Here is a 20,806-nt window from a genome sequence, read left to right as displayed (position 1 = left end):
CGGTCGCCGAGACGCCGGAGATCGTCCTCGCCAGAGAGAACGCCAAGAAGATCAGCGACGTACACTCACACACACACACACACACACACACAGCTTGTTGTTTAACACGCTTAAACTGCAGATTTTCTAGTCAGTCCACAAAACACAAGCAAAAAAAATGTACTGTAAAAAGTGACGAAGGAGCTGAATTAGATAAAATGAACCAAAACATGAAACTGTGAACACAATTGACTGATAAACTGATCATTTTTATAATAAAATTGTTATCAGATTTGTAATATTTTAGTACTTTTACTTTGATAGTTTCAGCAGTTATTTTTCTATTTTTTAAGGATGTTTCCATTTTTTCTTTACTCCTGATGAATCTTTGTTTGTTTTCTAGTTTCCCTCTTTATCTCCTTTTTTATTTTTAAACATTAATTATTTTTCAAGCATAAATCGACTGAAACCTGAAAAATCCAAAAGGTTTTTCAGGATGTTTGGTGCAGATCATGTAAATAAGAAGGAATCAGAAATGGATCAGAACTGGTTAGTAAACTCGGTGTGTGTGCAGCGGCTGGCTGACCTCTGGTTCTGTTCAGGTCCAGTACAGAGAGGAGGTGGGTCATGGTACTCCAGTCATGGACACACCTGAGATGGAGCGAGTCCGACGGAACCAGGAGAACATCAGCTCAGTGAGTAGGAGGTCCAGAAGCATGCTGGTTCTGGTGGAACCGCAGAGATCCGACACAGAGAGATGAGCTGATAGGAGAAAAATGTTCCGTACATTAGAATCTGTTTCCTGAATCTCATCAGGTGAAGTACAGGCAGAGCACCAAGGCCTGCAGCGTGGGAGTGACTCCAGAACTGGAGCGGGTCAAACAGAACCAGCAGAACATCAGCTCGGCAAGACACACACACACACACACACACACACACACACTCTGCCTCCATTACGTATCCGTCCGTTCTAAAGTAAAACATCCAGAACCTTTGGGTCCCACCTGGTAACAGGAAGGTAACGTCGGGCGCCATGTTGGTTCTCTGATTCCTGCCTGTTTACTGACCAGCGGTTTGATTTCTGTCACAGGAAGCTCGTTTATGGGCGACCCCTGACCCATAAACCTTTGCTCCTTGGTAACCTGTGTGTCTGAACAGGTCCAGTACCAGCGCGGCCTGCAGGAGCTGAGGGGGCGGAGCCTCAGCGAGCTGGACACGCCCGAGTACCGGCGGGTCAGGCGGACCCAGGACTCGGTCTCCATGGTAGCGGTCCGGTTGCCGTGGCAACCCGAGTGTCATGGCACAGAGGGTGGGGCCGCTGCACGGACACTAACCCCCACCTGCAGGGAACGAGGTCACCATAGTAACGGAAACACAGAGGAGTGTTTTCATTTAACAACCTGATGTTTGGGTTTTATCTGCTCACTGACCAAATGCACCCTGAGCTGCGTGTGTGTTGGAGTGTGTGTTGGTGTGTGTATTGGTGTGTGTATTGGTGTGTGTATTGGTGTGTGTTCCCTCCTCTTCAGGTCACCAGCGTCTCTCCGTTTGCTCCTCCAGGCTAAGTACCATGAGGACTTTGAGCGGACCCGCGGTCGGGGCTTCACGCCGGGATTGGACGATCCCAGCATGGAGCGCTACCAGAGAGCCAATCAGATGATGGGGGAGGCGGCCTACGCCAAGGGGATCCACCCCCAGGCGGTGGAGATGGACCGGCGGCCCGGAGGCATCATCGTAGGTCAGTGAAGGAGCGAGACGCCGAGTTTGAAGAACGAATTCAGACGAATCCTTCTGCCTGAGGCTGGTGGAGGAAAACGGACTGGAAATATTTAACTGTGTGTTCAGGGTGTGATTTCTGTTGGTGGGCAAATGAAAAGTAGCAGGAGACGAAAACATGTAAAAATAGGTCCTTTAGTTTAACCTGTTAGAATCAACATGGCAAAGACACAACCAAAACTGTCAGCAGGTGGCGCTATTACCCCCAAAATGACTCAAAAATCAGCTTTCTTTCTTCCTTCTTCCTGGAAATTATAAGGAGATACAAAGATTGAGTTGGTTTAGTATAGTTTGTGATATTTCCTTCAAAACTGGAAACTATAAGCTGTTTCTTTTAGTTTCTAGATTGTTTTGCCTCAACAGACAAAAGTTGTTGATTTTTTTTATAGCTTTTCAACAACCATTTCTACATTAACAGTTTTCATATTTAATTTTTTCTTCCTACCAGTGAAATGTTCCTGTTGCCACTGACTTCATATCGTTCTCCTTCCATCTTCAGATTGAATATTTTGGATATAAAATCATTTTTATGTGTTTTTTCTGTTGAGGTTTTAGGGAGAAGTTTTTATTCTCGGATCTTTACACATTTTACTGTAAAATCTGATTCTTCTGCTTTCTAAATATTTTATCTGTTTTCAGGATCATTCAGCAGTAACTGGAACATTTTTCTGTTTATTCTGGTTTTATTGCAGTTGTAACTCAGACTAATGTGGTTTATGGACTGAATATGTTTCTCCCCCTGTGAAGACCTGAAGGTGTGGAGGACAGATCCAGGCTCCATCTTTGATTTTGACCCTGTAGAGGACAACATTCAGTCCAAAAGTCTGCGCAGGATGTCGGGTAGATGAGCGAACGTTTCAGCCTCGTGTTCAGAACAACTAAAAACACGTTTATTATTTAACGTGATTTAATTTTAATTCACCAACACGCCACCTGCTGACTGATCAAAATGTTTCACAGTTTAAAACACGACTGGATTTAGAAACATCACCGATAAATCAGCATGTTGTTATCTGCATGTTGTTGTTCTGTTTGCTTCATTATAATTACCAAAATGGAAAATATGTCAATGCCATTTATAGAACAAAAACAGATAATTATAGAGCCACAAAAACGATGGAAATAAAATGTCATTATGTGTGAAAACAATCTGAAAAATTTATTTATTTAGTACAAAAGAAAAAACTGAAGCAAGTGATTAGTAGCGGTAGGAAAATGGTTGAAACAAGACTCCCAGATTAAATGTTTTGGTTTTAAAAAACTATATTTTTATACTTATAATAATCAAACCTTAAGAATAAAATCTTAAAGTTCAGACGAAAAGCAGCAGCTGTTTTATCAAAGTTAATTTATAATCTGAGTGATTTAGATTCAGTTAAAATTCAGCTGTGATGTAATAACTTATAAATTTATATTTAAGCATTTTGAACTCAGGACTCATATATTTTACAGATTCACAGCAGTGAAGCACCAAAGAGAAAAATAATAAAAACAGCCTAACTAGAACATTTCAATATATTCTGAAATAAAATATGTTTATTGTGGAAAAATAAACAGAAACTGTGAAATAAAATCACCAGTTTCTTTCCGGTTCAAACATAACCAGTTGTTAAACTGTTTATTCATTCAGGTTCAATGAATTGTTTTATATTCAATAACTGATCAATAACTGAACTATTCCTTTACAAACTGAATATTCCATTAACATCCAGGTCTTTAAATAATTAATAATCGTGTTCCTTCATATTAACCCGACTAACTGCTGTTTTTAAAAACCAGAAATTTGAATTATTTTTTCCTTTTTCTCTCCTCTTGCTCTGCGCTGCCACCTGGTGGCGGCCGCCTGGCAGAGCGCTCCGGCAGCAGGCTGAGCAGCCAGCTGTCCCAGCAGTCTGCCAGCTCTGTGACCTCTGACCTCTGGGACTGCAGCGGCAGCAGCACTCCTGGTATCTGTGGCCTCCCATCAGAGAAAACCTGATTTCTAACCTTTGACCCGAGTCTTCCTCAGAGAGACTCACCTTCGTCTTCCTCAGAGGACAGGATGGGATGCTGCGGGATGCTGACCTTCTCTCTCTCTCTCTGTGTGTGTGTGTGTGTGTGTGTGCAGCTCCCGTCCTGCCCGGTGCGTACCACCACCATCATCATCATCAGGGCGTCCAGCAGCAGCCGCAGTTCCACGGCTACATGCATCAGACCAGCATGTCGTCGGTCCGATCCGTCACCTCACCGCCGCACTCTGCCACATCGGTACGCCGCTGAGCGCCGCGCATCACACACTCACACACTCACACACCTCCATAAAGTATTCACACCCCTGATCAAGATGCTGACCACAACAAAACGATTCTTAAAGGTTTTATACGTAAAAAGTTGTTTTGTTTCAGCAAAAATGTAGCTACGCACTTTTCAGATCTGGTTATGGATGAAAACCAGTTAGTAACCAGCAGAAGAGCTGAGCCTGGACTGGACAACAGCAGCCTGAGATATGGGATGTTTGGATCAGAAGGTCTGCAGCCTCCAAACGGCCGTTTGGCCCTCAGTCCATAACGCTGAGTCAGACCAAACTATGTTTATTTAGTCCTTCCAGTTTTTCATAGAAATTCACTCAAAATGAACAGAACCCTGCATTTTTTTACCCACTAATTTATAATTTCAAGTTTGTTGAAAAGTTCCTGCAACAATGGTGAAAACATTGGTTTGAAGTGATACTGACTCCAGCCTGCAGGTGGCAGTGTTTCTTACTGCTACTCCACTGCTGACTCGGCATGACTTGATGCTAAGTAACAAACATCGAGCTGTTAAGGTTTTATAAAGAATTAAAATGTTTGGTCAATCAAAACAAGGCCAATCTGCCTGCTTGTTTTTTTTTTTTCTATTTGTACATTTTGGAAACTGTTTAATAAAAATCACAAAATCCTAAAGTAGCAACAGAAAATCAGTGATTCTGACTGAACCAAATGCTGAATACGTCTGAAAACGTTTAGGAGAGCTGAAATGATTTTCCGTCCTCTCTGAGCGGCTGAACCAGGCTGAGGTTTTCTCCGTCCCCTGCAGCGAGTTTACCGGGCGCTGTACGACTACGCGGCCCAGGACCACGACGAGGTGTCCTTCAGGGACGGAGACGTCATCGTCAACGCCCAGCCCATCGACGAGGGCTGGATGTACGGCACCGTGCAGCGGACCGGCAAGTCCGGCATGCTGCCCGCAAACTACGTGGAGTGTTGCAACTGAACAGGGAGGAAGAGGAGGAGGAGGAGGAAGAGCCGGCGTCCTTCAGGGTGAAAACTTTCAACGCTCTCAGATGCTGGTGATGTTTTTATTTCAGGGTCCTTTATGTTCCACCAGCTGCAGAAATGACGTCCAACATGTTCTCTGCTGAACCTTTTAGTCATCAGCCAGTCAGACGCTTGGAAGTTCACTGAGGAAGAGGAGGATGTGTGTGAGAGGCTGAGGTTCTGATCAACCACAGGAAAGAAAATTAGTTGGAGGGTAAAAAGAGCTCTGATGGTTAACTGAAATAGGTGGTCTAGTCCAAGTTTCAGGTTGAAGTTATGTGATATTTCTTCCTCTATGTCTGTTTTTTGTTGTTGTTTTTCTCTGTCTCTGTCTCCACACATCGCTGTCCACACTAATTCACTCAGATCTAATCTGGATGATTTTCCTTCCACTAAACTTTCTGACAAAGTGAAAGGAAGCAGAAAGTTTCATGATCAGAACGAACTGAAAGAAAAAGTTTCCATCCTGAAGCTGCTGTTAGCAAACAAAGCTACATCCACTCTGACACTGGATTATAATCCCAGATTATTTTATTTTATTTAATATTTAGTAATTAACACGTTTACGTTTTATTGGCTGATTTTCTATAACTTTTATTCATGTATTTAAAAATGAAGGGAGCATTTCACACAGATTTATCTGATTTTTATCTGAGTTAGTGTCTCAAATTTAAGTAACTGACAACTTAATGTTTATTATTTTTGTTTTATTAATATTTATAAATTCATTTTAATTATTCGCGTCCTGTATAAAGATGCCTCCTCTGTTACTAAAGTTATAAATATTATGTAACAGATTAGCCCATTATTTATCTTGGCTTTTATTCAAAACGGGAAAAACGAGAGAATAAATTCGGACGGATTCACTGATCGGCTGCAGCTGCTTGATCCAAACTGAACCTGAAGAGAAGGAAGAACTCTGGATGATCTGAGAGATTAGAAACGTTAGAGGACAGAAAGAGAGACACAAAGGATTCTGTTAGAAACAAGAGTTTATTAAAATAAGACTGTCTTCTGGATAAATGATGGATTTTCTGCTGCTGCAGGATTTTATGCGTCTCTGCAACAGAAGCAAATAAAAACATTATCAGTCATGTTTCCTGAAATTAAACATATATTTAATAAAAACCTACATATTTTTACAGTGCATTGAGGACAGTTTAGTTTTAGTTTAGTCAATGACAAACCAGTGAGGCTGTATTTAATGGACCTACTGGTTCCCAGTGATGAAACCAGTTGAGTTTTTCTCTTTGGACATGAAGTTTAAATATTTCCTTTTCTACATTTTTCCTGATAAAATCAAAATATCTTCAGGTTCAACAGGATCAGTTGTTTCTCTAAATGACAAACTGAATATGCAATGTGTTGGTTATTTAACGGTGGCCATATTTAACCGTTTCAGGTAGGTCCGTGTTAAAGTCAGCCAATAAAACGCGGCTTCTCGTGACCTTCATGGGGTCGTTTATGGACTTTATCGCAGTAAAGCTGAGATTTTTATTTTCAGTTTCACCCACAGAGCAATAAAGCTATAATTTACCCCCAGATGGTGATTTCACAGCAGAAACTGCAGACATTTTGTTGGGAGAAAAACAAAAACAAAGAAAGATGTAAAAAATTCCACATTTTCTTTTTGGCTCTTTTATTTTGAAGGAATGGAGAACAGATAAACGAGTTCATCCTCAGTTTGTTTGATAACCAGTTTAGTTTTTGTAATTTCTGTGTTTAATAATTTCTACAGAGATGAAAAAGTCTCAGTTTCAGTCAGAAACAGCCACACTAACCTCTGTGTGTTTTTTATTTTTAACATTTTTATGTGCAGATAACTGAATTTTTCATGTGTTTAGACTGAAGCTGCGTGAGAACATGAAACTTTTCTGTCTGTCTGAATATCTTCACTCCTGATTTTGGACATGAATATTTGAATTTGTCTCCAGTATGTCGTATTTTTATGGATTTGTTGTCTTGCTGTGATGAATGCATCTGATCATGTTCTGAATATATGCATCACTAAAGCTGGAGAACATTTATAATGTTTGGTTTTCTAGAAAATAGCTGGTATGATTTGCAGAATATATCTGTGTGTTAATTTTTGAAAGAAACACTTTGAGACTTTTTTTGATTTTGCTTTGAGGATTTTTGGCATTCTCTGTATTATTAGTTATATGTCATTAATAGACTGTAAGTTAACACAGGTTATAATCAACTTATTTAGATTTTATTTGGAATGATCAGTCACTCTTTTCAGTTTTTATCATAACTGTTCCATGAAATAAAAAAATTAATAAAATGAAAAATTAACAGCCTCGTTATTCTTTAGAGATGTATACTTTCTGGGTCTGCCATTAAATTTACTGGTGTTTGGTCTGAAATTTCCCAGCCCAATTCTACATGACTTACATTTCTTCCTATTAATAAAAGGTGTAAAAATATTTACATTTTTATCAGGAAATTTGACGTTGAGATATTTTTCTTGATGAATTATTAGATCAGTTTAGCTCAAAATACATTCATTTATTTATCTATTTATTTGGCCGTTCATTGTATTCAGATTGTAATACATGCGCTCGGACGGCAGGGGGCAGCAGGTGTTCGCGCCAATCCGTTCCTGCTGCTCTAGTGCCGCAGCAGAAGAAGTCACCTGGGAACGGAGGCGCTTCAGCCTTGCAGTCTGACCGACATTGAATGAGAACGCACTGATTCCTGTTTGAAAATGATGAAGTTTCTGCCTAAACTGTTGCTGCTACTGCTGTTAGCCTTCCCGGTGACCATTCTCATCAAAGGTGAGTTTTTAAGTTGTCTGTTTTGAGGTTCAGACGGAGGTTATCCCAGCATGCTGGTGTTAGCAGTGGAGCTAACTAGCTAATGAGAGCTAGGCCGTACGCAGGTTGATAACTGCAATAAAACCAAGATTTTTACATTAAATGCTTATTTCTGAAAATGTAAAGGGTTTGATATGGCACCCGTATCTTTGCTGGTCAGTAATTGTTGGTAATTTTACATTTAACATATTAATTTCAGCTGTCATGAAAGCAGTTGCTGCTCGTGTTTAGACTGACGTGTCCTTAGTGTTAGCTGTTAGCCGGAGAGCGAACATGTTGAAAGTCGCCTCCTCAGATATTAATTTAACACTAAACTAATTAGACTACATGTGAGGTCAGTAATGTGTCTGTTAGCAGCAGAAAGCAGGAAACGCCGCTTAAAGGCGTCATTAGTTTAAGACGGGTCAGTTTGTCCCGAGCTGGTCATTTAGGAAATAATCTCAGAATGAAGTAGTTTAAGTTTATTCTCTGTTTTCTATTGATTTACAGACTAGGTGTGATTATTTGGTCTAAACTAAGAGCTAAAGCTGTGAGACCAATACTGAAGTTCACATCCGGTTTGACACTGAGCCCAGAAAAATAACGTACCATAATAAATCAACATAGTTCACTTCATTTCTAATTATCATTTAATGTGATTAACTTATGTATTTTACCAACATTTTTATTTTGTTGTTTTTGTCTGAGTGAATGTAAATTAACTACGTTTCTGTGTTTTGTCCATAATTGGACGTTTCTGCTAATTATTTGCTATATAATCAAAACCAAAATTCAGTTATAATTTTTGTCGCATTATTTATATTGATCTCTGTTTCTATCAATTTTAAGGAATCCTCTTTGTTTCTGGGTCACTAAATAACCTGTCTTATTTCCTTCTTTCTTCCTTTTTGTTCCTCTTCTTTAAATCTAATGTATATAATTAATATTTGTGTCGGCTTTAATTTACATTGACTTTTGATTTGATCCCAGTTTGGACCTTTAAACAGATTATACAGAATATTTTTTTTATTTTTATCTGTGAAACTGGATCCAGCGTCTCCATGGCAGCTGTGAATCAAAAGTTGGTTGCTATAGTAACGTCCCAGGGTGGACGAGTCCTTATTGTCTCTGAAAGAGTTGAGGACAAACTGAACGAGTTTAACTTTATCATATAATGATAATAATGATAATCTGACTGTATGATGTGAGGAAAACGCCTCCAACTGTCTGGATCTGATGTTAATCATCTTCATCACCGTCATAATCTTCATCATCTTGGTCCTGCTTTAGTTTCCAGAAACTCTGAGACACTAAAACAGTTTTAAAAAGTTTCATCAGTTCTTCTCTGTGTGATCTTCAGGCCCGGTGGTGAGCGCCCAGGATCTGACGGAGGATGAGGAGGCTGAGGCTGTGGATGAAGATGTTGTGGATGATGTGACGGCTGAAGATGAGGATGATGAAGCTGAAGTAGAAGACGATGAAAACACAGAACTGGTGAGGTTTGGACCTCAGCCTCTATGCTTGGTCCTTTTAGAGACATTAAACACGTCAAATGTTTCATAAAATGTGGATTTTAGTTATTATTAGTCAGCTGGTTTAGTTGTGACCTCACTTCCTGTTTCTGTTCAGACGGAGGAGAAAGATGAGGAAGAGGAGGCGCTGGTGGGAGAGGTGAAGGCTTCGCCCAACGCCGACACCACCATCCTGTTCGTCAAAGGAGAAGGTGATGGTTGTTCTGGTCTGGTTCCTCGGCCCGGTTCTCTGGTTCTGCTCTAACCTCGGTTTTCTCTCCCAGACTTCCCGGCCAACAACATCGTGAAATTCCTTCTGGGTTTCACCAACAAGGGAGGAGAGAACTTCATGGTGGAGTCTCTGGACGCCTCCTTCCGTTACCCTCAGGTACTGGTAGAACCCAACCCGGTAGAACCCGGCCCGGTTACCCTGTGATCTGACCTGGTTGTGTTGTTGCCAGGACTACCAGTTCTACATCCAGAACTTCACGGCGCTGCAGCTGGGCACCGTGGTTCCTCCGGGCCGCCAGGCCACCTTCGAGTACTCCTTCATCCCGGCCGAGCCGATGGGAGGCCGGCCGTTTGGACTCGTCATCAACCTCAACTACAAGGACAGCAGCGTAAGGACCGGCCGGGCCGACCGGACCAGAACCTGCTGCTGACCTCTGACCTCTCTCCTCCTCTTCCTCCTGCAGGGAAACGTCTTCCAGGACGCCGTCTTCAACCAGACCGTCACCATCACTGAGAAGGAGGACGGGCTGGACGGAGAAACGTAAACACTGCAGAGTTCTGGTTCTGGATTTCTGGATCCGGTGTTGTTCTGGTTCTGTTCCAGCCGGTCTAACTTCTCCTCTCTGTTGCTTCCAGGATCTTCATGTACGTCTTCCTGTCCGGTCTGGGTCTGCTCGTCATCGTCGGCCTTCATCAGCTGCTGGAGTCCAGAAAGGTCAGAGACGGTCAGGGGTCAGAGGTCAGGCTGCTGAGCAGTAGACCTGCCATGACTAAAGCTGCTGGACCAACAACTGAAAGTTATAGAGATTAACTATAATATTGTTTTCAACTGATTAACACTAATGTCATAGTGATGGAAGAACAGATTCTGAAAGATCAATAAACTTTAAACTCTAATGATCATTAAACTCTGGAGCTGGAAGATATTTTAATATCCAAAATAAATAAACAAAACAAATTTATAATTTATAAAAAGAATTCTGAAGAATCTGTAAACAAAACTGTCCAGTTGAGACGAAAACACCAGACTGAAGACTTTTATCATCCAGTTTTTGATAGAAAAAGAAAAATGATAAATTATGTAAATTTATTGTGACAGATTAATGAGTCCAAAATAAAGTTTCACTTCCTGTTTAGACATTGAGAAGAACTTCTGTAGCGTTCACCTTTAACCTTTGAACTCTGTGTTCAAAGGTTGGGTAACATTTTATCACCTCAGGTTTTCCTGCTGGTTGTGACTGAGTGTCACAGTCATTACTGTCCCACTGACACAAAAGCTGCTGTTGAGAAACATTCCTGTCACTGAGCAACGAATCAACTGATCACATGATCAATAAAATGAAATCAATCATTTTCATTCTGATGATCAATATTTTCTGAAGGGAGGTTTTGTTTACAGAAACATAATAATGTATTTTATTTATGGTTTTTATTTCTGTTTTATTGGTTTTGGTTGTTTTTTGTCTTTGATATTGATCTTATTATGCCATCATCAGTGTATTAGATGGAAATGGTCTCTAAACAACAATATTGTTTATCACAATAATTACCGGAACAAAACTTTATTGAACTGATAGAGGAGAAAATAGTAAAACCATCAACAATGAGGACGCTTTGAGTTCTCAAACATTCATTAGAATTTATTGTGAGGCTGATAAATGAAAATTCTTAGCATGTAAAGTTTCTGATGATAAATGATGTAACACCTGCTGACTCTGCGTTGACCTCTTGACCTCTGTCTGCCTGCAGAGGCGGCGCCCGGCTCCTAAGGTGGAAACGGGAACATCGAGCCACAACGACGTGGATCTGAGCTGGATCCCTCAGGAGACGCTCAACCAGATCAGTACGTACCACTCTACTGCTGCTGGACAAGTGGTCTAGTCCAAGGCCACCCCCACATTGACCTTTGAACCCTCAGAGCTTGTGGTTCACTTACCTTCCTCTGTCTCTCTCTTTCCTTGCTGTCGTGTTTTCCTGCGTCTTCAGTGCAGAGCCGCAGAGGTGAGGCTGCTGCATGCTTCTGTCCTGGTGTGTGTGTGTGTGTGTGAGAGACAGACAGGAAGCTGATTCTACTTCTGCAGCTCTATGATCCAGTTGATTCCAATCTGCTCTGGATCTCTTTCTCTCCTGGATTCCTTCAGTTTCTCTGCTGCTTGTCAACATTTCTCCATTTTTCTACTTGATCCTTCAGAATCAGAGAAACTTTGTTTAAACGACTGATAAAACATTTTCTCCAGAAAGTCTATAAAAACCTGAGAGCTGCTTCATCCTTCAGGGACTAAAATCCTGTTTCCTGGCAAACTGGAGTTTATAGGAATCCAGTGGATCCATTAGAATTAAAATTCTTTAACAATACATTTGGATATTTATCTTCAAAACAATGTTGATTTGGGATTTAAACCTGAAAACTGGGTTTAGTTTTCATCTCATTTTTAAATCTAGAACTGTAAACTAGTTCAGTCAGCTTCATGTGTCGGCGAACCCGCAGGCGAACCCCGCAGCCTGGCGGCGAACCCCGCAGCCTGGCGGCGACCCCCGCAGCCTGGCGGCGACCCCCGCAGCCTAGCAGTCCATTCACTCTGAGTGTTTCCAGCTGATGTTTGGATGTTGAGCCGGATTCTCGTTTTGTTCTCCAGACAAAGCTTCTCCCAGACGATCTCCTCGCAAGCGGAACCAGAAACGCTCGGCCGGCTCAGACGAGTGACGGGCGCCATGGCAACCCTTCATCTGTCTGCCATGACGGGAGGAAGAGGAGGACTGAGGGCCGTCTGAGCGCGCTCAGTCCGTCTGTCTGCTGAGGAACTTGAACCAGTGCCAAGCACAGCGACGACTGGCTCCACTTTCAGCTTAAAGACTGTCGAACAAACACACACACACACACACACACACACACACACGATTCCACTGCTTTTCAGTTAAAGGTTGTTTTGTTTTTTCTAACCAGAGGAGAGGATTTGTTTTGTTTTTTAAGCCGTAGTGATAAACTGCTGTCGTTGCCTGGAGGCGGCGCTGCCTGCCGTTTCCTCTCTGCTCTGCCTCATGTTTCACTTTCAGCTTCAGGATGTTTGTGGGAGCAGCTTCTGTCGACTCGGCAGGTTAAACACTGGTTGGTTAGTCGCAGCTCTGACCCGTTTCCTCTTCAGATGAACTTTCATCTCCTGCTCTCCACTCGCCTGCTTTTCTTTAGTTTCAGGGTTTGAATCTGAAATGTGGAGCGCTGTCAACATTTGGATCACTTTGAATTTTTCAAACTTTCTGTCAATCTTTTAGTTTATGTTGGAAAATCTCACCTTTCTCTCTCACATTTATTTCACCAAACATCCTGATATCTGATCAGAAAACCTCTAAATTTGATTGATTAAAGTTCATTTTTATGCCGTTAATGATTTCTCCCTGAAATCTGGATTAATCCAGAATAAAAACAGGTTAAATCTGCAGCCTGGTGAATTAAAAAGGTCTGCAGCTGCTTGTGGTGATGCGTTCAGGGTCATCAGGTATTTTATGTTTTGTTTCATGAGGCTGGGCTCCTGTAGAGGTGTTCTGGATGTTTTTCTGAGTAACGGTCCAGTTAAAACCTGTTGAACGGTTTCTGTCCAAGCGACCATCGGGTCGGGAAGACGTTGAACTGGAAGCACTGGTTTCTGGAAAATAAAGCGGCTAATTTATTCCAGTTTGGTCTTAAATGGGCGGGGCTTCTGTTGTCTTTGACTCACCACCAGGGGGCGGTGTTTGCAGTTCAGAGGCTGTTTGTTGGATTCTGTTAATTTGAACTTTACTGTGAAGAATCGAACAAACGGCGGAGACTCGGCTCTTCCTGGACTGACTTCATTCAGTTTCAAGCTTTTTCTTTGATTTGCTTTTGAAGATGCAGAAAATAAACTGATGATTTGCTGTAAAACTGCTTCTGTTTTCACTTTCGTTGTGTAAAAATCACATCATTTTTGCTCCAGTTTTCATAAGTTTTTTTATTGAACAACCTACAAATGATACTTTATTTTTTCAGACGTCACTTCAGTGCCATTTTATTTCAATAGCCATGTGTGTCAGACGAATATTCAGTTTGCAATCCTTCAATTTGCCACCAGATGTCGCTACATCTTTGTTTTTCATAAAATTTACATTTTTTTATTGACCAAAATAGATTTTAGGACAAGTTGCTAGAATTGAAAGATCAACCTGGAAAATGCAGACCTTATTTGTTTAAGGGCTGGAAGAAATTATTTACTATAACCTTTTATTTGAAGGATTTTTGTAAATATATCATCGGCCATTTTGTGTTTTCCATGATTTCATCCATGCAGTATTTCATAAACGAACATCTGAATAAATTGGGATATCACTGAAATGTTGGTCCGTTGTGTTCAGAACATCAGCACCACTCACAGTTTTAATCCTGGTGGAATCTGGGAAAAGGGGGCGGAGCTTAAATAATTGGTTATTTGCTGACATGTTTATTCAAAATGAAGCTCGGCTGATTGTAACCATGGTAACACAATCACACTTTTTAATAACATTTTTACAACTTTCCAGTTATTTTAAATGTTAAAATAGTTAATTTATGGATTCTGAAACCATCAAATAACACTTAAATTTTAATTCTCAAACATTTTCGATCTTTGGTCTGTTTGAATTCATTTATTGGACGCACAAGCACCAGCTGAGTTCACTTGAGCTTTGGGTCGTCTCTCGCCTTCCTGTGGACGATGCCCCATAGATTCTCTATCTGGTTCTGGTCAGGCCCGTTTGCTGGTGTTACCATGGTTACTCAAGCTGATGTTGGTACTGTTGGCAGTGTGGACCGGTACCAGGTCCTGCTGGAAAGTGAAATCATCTCCATAAAGCTGGTGAGCAGAAGGAACCATGAAGTCCTCCTGAACGTTTTGGTAGATGTTTCCTTGAAACCACAGTGGACCAGAACCAGGAGAAATCATGGTGACCCAAACCAACAGAACCAGTGATCATCGTCCTAAATCTGGAGGAAAACGCAAGACTTTAAAAGATAACAAAAATTGCTGAGTTGCAGATGACGTAGTACCGACATCACGCAAAAATATGGGGTCATGATGTAAATGCAGCCCTAATGCTGCGTTCACAATGAAGTGACTCAATTCCGATTTTTTGTCAAATCGGATTTTTTTTATTTTTTATTTTTACATTGTATTGTTACAGTCCAGGAAGAGCCTCCAAATAAACGCGACCTGTATGTGTTCTCCAGTGTGAACGGGCCAAAGACCTGAATGTGTCCCGCATGCGCAGTAGAGGGCGCAATAGCGTCAGCGTTCTCAGTGTTCTGCCAACCGCCGTAAAAAGAAGTGCTCAGTGTTTCCGGAAGTAAACATGGATGCTAACGGGTGAGCATAGCTTACACATTTAGGTAAGAATCGCATCGTTTAAATTGTACTTTCAGATATAGAAAGACAAGCATCATGAACTGTTTTTAATGATGTTTCTGTAGCTCACTGCGAGTGGTTGACCTACAGTGTAGAAATGCATTACGACTTAACATTAACAACTTAAGCACGAATTTGGGTTTACAGAAGCTAAATAAATAATTTACCAGTAGCTCCAAGCACATAGAAATAACATGGGTTAGCTTGTTGTTAGCGATAGCATTAAGTAATGACTTAAAACAATGTTAAGAATTACGACATTAAAAATACTAAAACACTATTTTAATAATTAAGTAAAATAGTAATTGTGCTTAAAATTAGTATTTTAAGTAATTCTTATTTTATGGATTCCGTTTAAGCACTTTCGCATTTTTTAGCCACATAGACACTTCCGGTGCGCAGGCAACAATATGTTAGCAGTGGCTCCTTGGTCGCTGCAGAACTATTAAGGATGCTTATAGAATTATTCATACGTCCTTAAAAGCTCCAACAACGACAAAGGATTTAAGCTGGATGTGTCAAACTTCAGAAAAAACTTCAAAGGTAAGTTGAATCATTTATGTGTTCACCATAATGCCTGACGTAGTTAACCGGACAGGCTACACAGATGTTATGTAAACCTTAAGTGTTTATATATATATGAGAATAAAAACCCACAGCAACAGTCAGAAACTTAATTTTGTTTTTTATCAGTAAACATTAAAGACAAACAGAGACTAGCAGTAATATTCAGCAGCAGGACGTCAGGGTTTGGCTCATTTGTGTCAAGTAAAGCAAACTTTCTTGGACCTCAAAAATCCAACAACACAAACAATCAAGAGTGAGTATTTCAAGTCAGACAACAAGAGGAGGTTCTCTTTGTGCTACAGTTTGGACTGAAATGGTTCCGTGAAGTTTAGCTGAGCCGTGTTCCTCAGTGAGGACCGGCCGACAGGTTCTGCTCTGGTTCCCGTCCAGAGCTGAACTTAAAATTCACTGAGTTACACACGCGTTCTCATTTTGAACGCATTTAAAGTTACATTACAGACACAACATAGTACATTTATTCACAATAATAGTACAAGAAAAACATCATTTACAAGAAACTGACCTATTCTTTGTGGAAGTGGTGTTTTTTGTAGAACCCTGGCAGTACCAGCAGGGGGAGCGGTTCTGCCTGCTTTCCATTTGCCTTATTAATTTCTAAATGAACTAACTTGAACAATTCTTCTTTTAAGTCGGAATTTTGACTTAGAATGTCAAAATCCAATATGGCTGTCACCTCACTAAGCCACAGTAAAAGTCACAGTAACGAATTTCAAATCAGATCCGTCAAACACATTGTGTAACTCATTGTAAACCTGTCACCGGGAAATAATTAGCCTGTTTTGCTAACAGAAGCTAGCCTAGAGACGGAGAAGAACAAGTGAATTTTCAGCTCAGAAAAGCGCTGAGCTGAATGCAATGTCTCTCAAAAACCCGAGTTAGAACTTCCAAAACGCAGCATGAACACAACACGGTGAACACTGCCCCCTACTGTCCCTCTCCATCTTGACAACACAAGTCGTTAGATTTGTTCACATTTTCCATCTCCTTCCTATATTTAAAACAAGTTTAGATTATTCCAGACTACTGAATAATCTTTAAAAAATTAGTAAACTCTTAAAATCTTCCCACCAACTCTGATGTTTAATAAAATTTATATTTTCCCACTTCGTCTGCACCTCCTGTTCACATGCAAACTTAGATTTTGGTGAGATTTTTAAAAACACTCCACCTGAGGTGTATCTGTGGTAACGTGATGTCCAAAGAGGATTAAGGAACATGTTGGACATGTCCTCCTCCGTCCTTCTACAACCTACAAAACAGAACCGTTTGTGTTATTTTGTTCACCCAACGTTGTCTTCTACAAAATTTAAATTTTAGTAAGCTTAATTTTATTCCCACCTGCTTTTGCAGGACTAGTATAAAATTGTTTTGATAAGAAACCAACAGACTGTGTAAATGCAGTTTTTTTTACAATATGGCAGTTATAAATATGTGGAGTAGAGCAGTGTGACCTGAGAATCCAGTTTCAACCCGTTTTTTTTCTTTTTCTGAAAGATTTAAGGTTACAAACATCATGTTGACTGACAATAAAAGCATATTTTCACAAAACTGAAATATTTTCAGTTCACGACTGTAAATGTTGGAAACAGAAGCGCCAGGATTAAAACATCTGCATCGTCCTGCAGCATCCAAACCCACATGTAAGAGCAGGAGAGTTGAGCAAGTCTTTTTTAATAGAACCTGAATTAGCTTATGTTTTTACAGTTTATCTGAGTAATGTTTGGCTCCATTTTCCAGATGGGTTCTTCCAATCAGCTGAGAGCAACAGATTGGACCTTTGCCTGAAGGAACAGGAAGTTCTTGTTGTGTTTCGGTTCCTCTGGAGAACCGACAACAAACCGTCCGAGTTAAATCCAGTTATCGGTCCAATTTAAAACGGACCACAGTTTATCTGAGCAAAGCCACATCTCCAGTCTATCTGAGCGCTGCTGCCCCCTAGCGGACAGGAGTGTACAGTGCGCCTCCCAGTCCCAGGTACTCCAGGTTCTCTGCTGCAGGGAGGAACATGCTGTTCCCAGTGAGCGCTCCAGTCTGCGGCGGGAAGGCAGCCTGGTAGTCGGCCTGGTAGTCGGGGTCGTCCATGCTGCCACTGGACACCAGGGGGAGCGAGTTTTGGTTGGTGTTCAGGTACTCCGGTCTGGAGAAGTTGGTCTCCGCCTCCTGGGAGGACAGCGACACGGGGCCCCAGCCCTCCGTCAGGTCCTCGTAGTTGGGATTGTAGATATCGGACAGCCTGCTGCTGGTTTCACTCCCAGGCTGGTTAACGTACTCTGGAACACAAACATCAGGAAGATTTATTTGGATCCTGGACTCAGCTGCTTTGGTGAAACTCTTCGTTTCAATTAGCAAAATATCCAAAATGCATCTGACTCATATCCTGTTTGACTCCATTATTGCGATCACTTCCTGATTTCTTGCAGGAAGTGATCGCTGATCAGAACCTACCGTGACCATCCAGGTCTTTGTCCAGCGCGTTCTGGGTCGGGTCGGAGATGTACCGGAGAGCGATGCTGTTCTCTCTCACCGGATGGCCATTCTAAAAAACACACATGTCAGACGGATTAGTGTCCATGTTGCATAAAACATTTCCATTATTTCACTTTACGTATTGTTCTGCCCCCTTGTGGTCAGCAGTAACAGGTCATGTGTGCTGAAATCAGACATAATAAAGAGTAGACCCCGCATTGGCTGCTCTGCTGCAGGAAATATGGCGGCCATCTTGGAGTGGTCGTCCCTCCTACTTGGCTAAACCAAAACAGCAGAAGAAGAAGCCTCAGCACTGCCGGATATTTTTGTTCAGATTGACGGACTATTTACGTGAGAGCTCAGGGGGAAAACGTTTCCCAAGTAAGATGAACATAATATTGTTTCTATTTTGTAAGTAGAATATTACTTTACTGTATTTATGTCCACCAGCGAAATGCCAGCTAGTGTTAGCTACAGTGTATTACTGAGGTTCAGCCCCGCTATGAAGCATATCTGAGATTCTGTAAATTTGAAAAAAGTTTTAATTATTCCCTAACATTGATTTAGATTATCCTACACAAGAGCGCTACCTTAGAATAAAACAATATTACATATAATTATAAATATTCTAATATCATGTGTTATAACATTCAAAAGTAAATATTACACAGGTGGCAAAGTATATTAGTTATATGTAATTCTTTCACTTTGTCAGAAGTAAGATACCAAATCTGATTTTATTTTGAAGGTTTCTTAAAGACACGATGTGAGGAAGAAATAGGAAATGTCTTTAAGGAGAGACGGATTCACTGCAGCACGGATGATCAGCGATGACAGGTGAGAGCAGTTCATCAGGCGTCTGTTCTTTACTACGGCTAAAACACCAACAGAACCGGCTCTGTTTTGTAAATTTCAAAATCAGTTAAGATATAAAACACAAAATGTTGATACATTTATGGCAAATATGTGAACAAAATTAATGTTTTAAATATCTAAGCTGCAAAAACCAGAGACAGGAAGGAAGGAAGGAAGGAAGGAAGGAAGGAACGAAGGAAGGAAGGAAGGAAAAAAACAAAAGTGCAAATGAAAGAATGACAAAGGAAAGAACAAAGGAAGGAAAGAAGAAGGAATAAATAAATAAAAGTTCCTCGTTTCTCTTACTCAATGAGACAAGTAGACAATGAAGGATGGAAGGACACAAGGAAGTAACAGGAAAGAAGGAAGAACATAAAACATGACCAAATGGAAAAGAGGTTTCAAATTCAACATCCTCCATACTTTTGACCTGGAATGTTACTGAAGTTTAAGTCCTGATTTTTCCAGACTACTCAGAAATCCTGATCTATGTAATTTAATTTTGTGTTAACAGTTTTATTAACTGATCTTATGGTTTTATAAGGATCAGTTTATTGAGACACATTCAGATGAAAATCTTGTCAGCTGTCTGTATGAGCAGCGGCCATGTAGGATTCTGAAACCCAGCCGGTGAGGAACCTCAGACTGAAAACCCCAGGACTTTTTCAGGCTGCTGTTGGGTTAGCATCAGAGTTTTTACCGCCGGGATGCAGGGCTCGCTGCCCTGGCGGTTTATCCGTTTGTACGGCAGCAGGTATTCATCGGCGTCGACGGCGTCGTCATCAGAGCTCAGCAGGCGGGAGAAAAGCCTCCGGTCGGACGGACTTGGCAGGTTGCCCTGGGAAACAAGTCAGAGACCATCAAATATAGTTTATTATCCCAAATTTGATTAGATTCACTTCTTAATGTTCAGTTACTGAATGAAAATCATTTATATTTTAAAAGTAAAGTTGTTCTGTTAGTGTTTTATAGTAGGATCAGGTGGAGCGGGTGGGGTTGGTGGAGCAGGTGGGGTTGGTGGCGTACCTGTATGACCAGGTACCTGGACGGGTCCCGGGCCATCTGGGAGAACTCGCCCACCAGCTCTCTGAACCTGGGTCTGCTGGACGGGTCGATCATCCAGCCTGCAGGCAGACGGGGACAACACACTACCATGAGGAAGCAGCCCCAGCCAGCCTGCAGCGCCACCTGCAGGGTCAGCGCTTACACTTCAGGATGATCATGTAGACTTCAATGGTGCAGATGGGAGGCTGCGGCAGCCGCTCTCCGTTCTCCAGCACCGAGGCGATCTCCTTGGCCGGGATGCCGTCGTACGGTTTGGATCCGAACGTCATCAACTCCCAAACCGTCACACCTGCAGAGACAGAAGTGGCTTTAGCTACGTTAGCCTAGCCTAGCCTAGCAATAACACCACATAAACAGAAAAAGAACAATTTCCTTATTTTCTGCAGGAAAGCCATTTATAGCTAGAATGACTCGTAGCTGTCCTGTCAACGGATTCTTCTACCCGATTTGTGGATCTCGGGTAGATAAAATATCACCTGAACTTTGACCCCAAATCCCAGAGGAGGTAGAAAGGAAGCTTCATAGATGCAGAACAGAGAGAGAAGGAAGAAGTTCAAGTTCCATCGATCATATCCCCTACTCCAACATCTTTCTGACCTCACGGCCAACCGGGGGTTTAAAGAGGAGCAGCAAAAGCAAACGAGGCGGATTAGCAGAGCATGCTAATTGATGGAGTCATCAGGATGTGTTGCTGTGTTACTAATGTTTCTGGTGCCTGGATGTTGAACTGTTGGGCTGCAACAGTCTCCAGTCAGAGCCTTCTTCAGATTTGTGGCTTGACTGACTGCTACTGGAGAAACGTCCTGAGCTCCATAAACCACATCCTTTCAACGCAAGATGGGATTTCAGCTAAACTAAGAGCCCTAAGTTTT

General features: G+C 41.4%; 3 protein-coding genes across 29 annotated transcripts in view; 2 read left to right on the top strand and 1 right to left on the bottom strand.

Moving 5' to 3' along the window:
* nebl (nebulette) overlaps window positions 1-5,466 on the top strand; it is a 63,378-nt gene extending 57,912 nt beyond the window's left edge. For 19 of the 25 annotated variants that reach the window (XM_016664589.1, XM_016664578.1, XM_016664584.1 and 16 more), the window contains 3 exons: window positions 582-674; window positions 796-885; window positions 1,138-1,608. In XM_016664589.1, the coding sequence (XP_016520075.1) occupies window positions 582-674; window positions 796-885; window positions 1,138-1,383 (429 nt within the window). In that variant the 3' untranslated portion in view covers window positions 1,384-1,608. The other 6 variants (XM_007578911.2, XM_016664599.1, XM_016664579.1 and 3 more) reach the window with 5 other exon arrangements.
* Window positions 5,467-7,645: 2,179 nt separating this feature from the next.
* ssr1 (signal sequence receptor, alpha) lies at window positions 7,646-13,686 on the top strand. 2 transcript variants are annotated; one of them, XM_007578908.2, is made up of 10 exons: window positions 7,646-7,810; window positions 9,189-9,322; window positions 9,458-9,551; window positions 9,624-9,727; window positions 9,801-9,959; window positions 10,035-10,111; window positions 10,207-10,285; window positions 11,320-11,413; window positions 11,557-11,571; window positions 12,207-13,686. In XM_007578908.2, the coding sequence occupies exons 1-10, from the start codon at window positions 7,741-7,743 to the stop codon at window positions 12,272-12,274; spliced, it is 894 nt and encodes a 297-aa protein (XP_007578970.1). In that variant the 5' UTR covers window positions 7,646-7,740; the 3' UTR covers window positions 12,275-13,686. The 2 variants fall into 2 exon arrangements, with proteins under 2 accessions (XP_007578970.1, XP_007578971.1); XM_007578909.2 differs by lacking the exon at window positions 11,557-11,571 and having other exon boundaries at window positions 7,648-7,810.
* A 1,942-nt stretch (window positions 13,687-15,628) lies between these two features.
* Window positions 15,629-20,806, bottom strand: part of LOC103156750 (melanoma receptor tyrosine-protein kinase) — a 36,646-nt gene continuing 31,468 nt past the window's right edge. For both annotated transcript variants that reach the window (XM_016664567.1, XM_007578907.2), the window contains 5 exons: window positions 20,077-20,223; window positions 19,896-19,993; window positions 19,570-19,707; window positions 17,994-18,084; window positions 15,629-17,818 (listed from right to left, as the gene is read on the bottom strand). In XM_016664567.1, coding sequence (XP_016520053.1) covers window positions 17,484-17,818; window positions 17,994-18,084; window positions 19,570-19,707; window positions 19,896-19,993; window positions 20,077-20,223 — 809 coding nt within the window. In that variant the 3' untranslated portion in view covers window positions 15,629-17,483. The remainder of the gene's footprint in view (window positions 17,819-17,993; window positions 18,085-19,569; window positions 19,708-19,895; window positions 19,994-20,076; window positions 20,224-20,806) is intronic.

Source organism: Poecilia formosa, unplaced genomic scaffold (assembly GCF_000485575.1).
Source record: "Poecilia formosa unplaced genomic scaffold, Poecilia_formosa-5.1.2 Scaffold497, whole genome shotgun sequence".
Lineage (NCBI taxonomy): Eukaryota > Metazoa > Chordata > Actinopteri > Cyprinodontiformes > Poeciliidae > Poecilia > Poecilia formosa.
The sequence above is the reverse complement of the archived record's forward strand: the minus strand, read 5'-3'. Positions and strand labels throughout refer to the sequence as shown.

Coding starts and splice junctions, on each gene's coding strand:
- ssr1 (XM_007578908.2), top strand. CDS start 7,741: ATGATGAAGTTTCTGCCTAAACTGTTGCTGCTACTGCTGTTAGCCTTC. Junction 9,960..10,034: donor TCAACTACAAGGACAGCAGC/GTAAGGACCGGC, acceptor TTCCTCCTGCAG/GGAAACGTCTTCCAGGACGC. Junction 10,112..10,206: donor GACGGGCTGGACGGAGAAAC/GTAAACACTGCA, acceptor TGTTGCTTCCAG/GATCTTCATGTACGTCTTCC.